Source organism: Formica exsecta, unplaced genomic scaffold, assembly GCF_003651465.1.
Source record: "Formica exsecta isolate Colony F162 unplaced genomic scaffold, ASM365146v1 scaffold893, whole genome shotgun sequence".
Taxonomy (NCBI): Eukaryota; Metazoa; Arthropoda; class Insecta; order Hymenoptera; family Formicidae; genus Formica; species Formica exsecta.
This window is the reverse complement of record NW_021853662.1, coordinates 297,970-300,147: the sequence shown is the minus strand read 5'-3', so window position 1 is coordinate 300,147 and position 2,178 is coordinate 297,970. Positions and strand designations below refer to the sequence as shown.

At 39.3% G+C, this 2,178-nt stretch overlaps 1 protein-coding gene across 3 annotated transcripts in view; it reads right to left on the bottom strand.

Annotated features, from left to right (window-relative positions):
* Positions 1–1,277, bottom strand: part of LOC115244959 (bromodomain adjacent to zinc finger domain protein 1A) — a 9,607-nt gene extending 8,330 nt beyond the window's left edge. The window contains exon 1 of one of the 3 annotated variants that reach the window (XM_029822990.1): positions 718–1,277. In XM_029822990.1, the coding sequence (XP_029678850.1) occupies positions 718–830 (113 nt within the window). In that variant the 5' untranslated portion in view covers positions 831–1,277. The remainder of the gene's footprint in view (positions 1–717) is intronic. The other 2 variants (XM_029822989.1, XM_029822991.1) reach the window with 2 other exon arrangements.
* Positions 1,278–2,178: the final 901 nt, after the last annotated feature.

The window sequence follows — 2,178 nt, the reverse complement described above, 5'->3', positions numbered from 1 at the left end:
AAATAATTTATTTACATTAATATAATTTATTTATATATATTTAACCAAAAAATCTATTTTTATTATAATAATTTTATTAATGCACATAATAAAAACCTGTTTCAATTGTGTTTTTAAATATAATAGTATGACAATTCACATTTTGATGATGTTTTAATCATTACCATATTTTTAAAGAAAAAATTGTAAAATAGAGCCTTAATAACAAAATAAAGAATTCTTTTATCTAGTGATAAGATATATACAAAGTTTACTGTAAATTTTTATCTAATGTTAATAAACACAGACATACAGATGTAAAATACTTTCTAACAAGATTATATTAAGGCACATTTTTTTCAGAGGAACGAAATGAGATAAAATGAGACATGTAAATTCCTATTTTAATTTCTGAATAAAATTGAGGAACTTATTTTCGAGGCATCAACAGATTTTTACCAATGTCAATATAAATTTTGTTAAAAACAGGCCTCCAATCAAACTTCGCAATTGGATTATCAGATTCTATATACAATCCAACAAAGTTTATTCCGGTAACTGATGCGCATACATAATTTTTATGCAGCAATAGGGCAAGAGTTCGCGGCTCGCGATAAACAGATACATTATATTACAAAACAATATTCTATATCCCCGTTACACGGTGACACAACACCGAGCAAGAATCGGCGAGATTAATGATCGAACCACGGATCGGTTCCGCTGTCGCGAACTTACTTGTAGTTCTTGAATATCTCGTTCGTAACCTCGCAATGGTACACCTCGTCGTCGTCCCTAAAGTCAGAGGAGACGTAGAGCCGCTGAAACGGCTGTTTGCGTAGCAGCGGCATCGCGACGATTTCCTTTCACCCGCGATGACTTTTTCCTACCGCGAGGACCTCGATCAACACAGACGAACGAAATCCGATCGTCGAACAAGATACAAACGACACACGGCGAACGAGACGCGCGCCAAGTAGCACGCGCGGTATATATTCGGTAGAAAAGTACGCTCGCTTGTGTACGGGCAACGCGCGCGCGCGCGCACACACACAACCTGGGGGGAAATTCGCCGACGTCAAGCCGCGAGTCTCGGCGACGCTGTCAATCGGCGATTTTACGTCATTTCGCGCAACTTTGCCAAGATGATCGCGAGAAAGCGCGTGATATCACAAATCGTCGTGCACACGGACCATATAACGCGTATACCTGTATACCTTCACACCTGCCACCTCCCCCCGCCGTATAATATACGCATAAATGTATGTACATACGTATAATGTAGTACACGGCCGGAAATCATGGCGATACTCGATATACCACGATGAATCGTTGCCAACTTGACGTTTTGCGCGCGAATTCCAATTGCTCGATTGGACAACAGGACAAGACAAAGATACGCGCGATTTTGTCTTTTTTTACGATTCGAATTGGTTCGAGCTGAGCCAATCCGATTATTAATTGATGTTGCATGGGCTGCGTTTCAACATTAGGGTTCGTTCGCGTTGCGTTGAAATTCCCAAAAATTTTTGCACTGAAAACGAGATAAATATATATTCGGATGTTGAAGAGAATGAAAGTGAAGATGCTGAGTGCAAAAAGTTCAAGCAACACGAACAGACATAGGGTCTGTTCTTTATTGCTGAACTTGCTGCACTAGTTCAGAGTTTATCTTTTTTTCTCCCCAACAGGACAAGACAAAGATACGCGCGATTTTGTCTTTTTTTACGATTCGAATTGGTTCGAGCTGAGCCAATCCGATTATTAATTGATGTTGCATGGGCTGCGTTCCAACATTAGGATTCGTTCGCGTTGCGTTGAAATTCCCAAAAATTTTTGCACTGAAAACGAGATAAATATATATTCGGATGTTGAAGAGAATGAAAGTGAAGATGCTGAGTGCAAAAAGTTCAAGCAACACGAACAGACATAGGGTCTGTTCTTTATAGCTGAACTTGCTGCACTAGTTCAGAGTTTATCTTTTTCTCTCCCCATTGGAAGGAGAAAGATAAACTCTGAACTAGTGCAGCCAGTTCAGCTATAAAGAACAGACCTATATTCACTGCCAGTAGTGAAAATCTATAGTGTACGTGACGTAAACTATTGATTTTCAGTACTGGCAGTGAATATCGGAACGCAGCTTTGCTTAGCGTTGATATTTTGGTATCACTGGTTCCCTGTTCTCTGTTCTCTATTCTC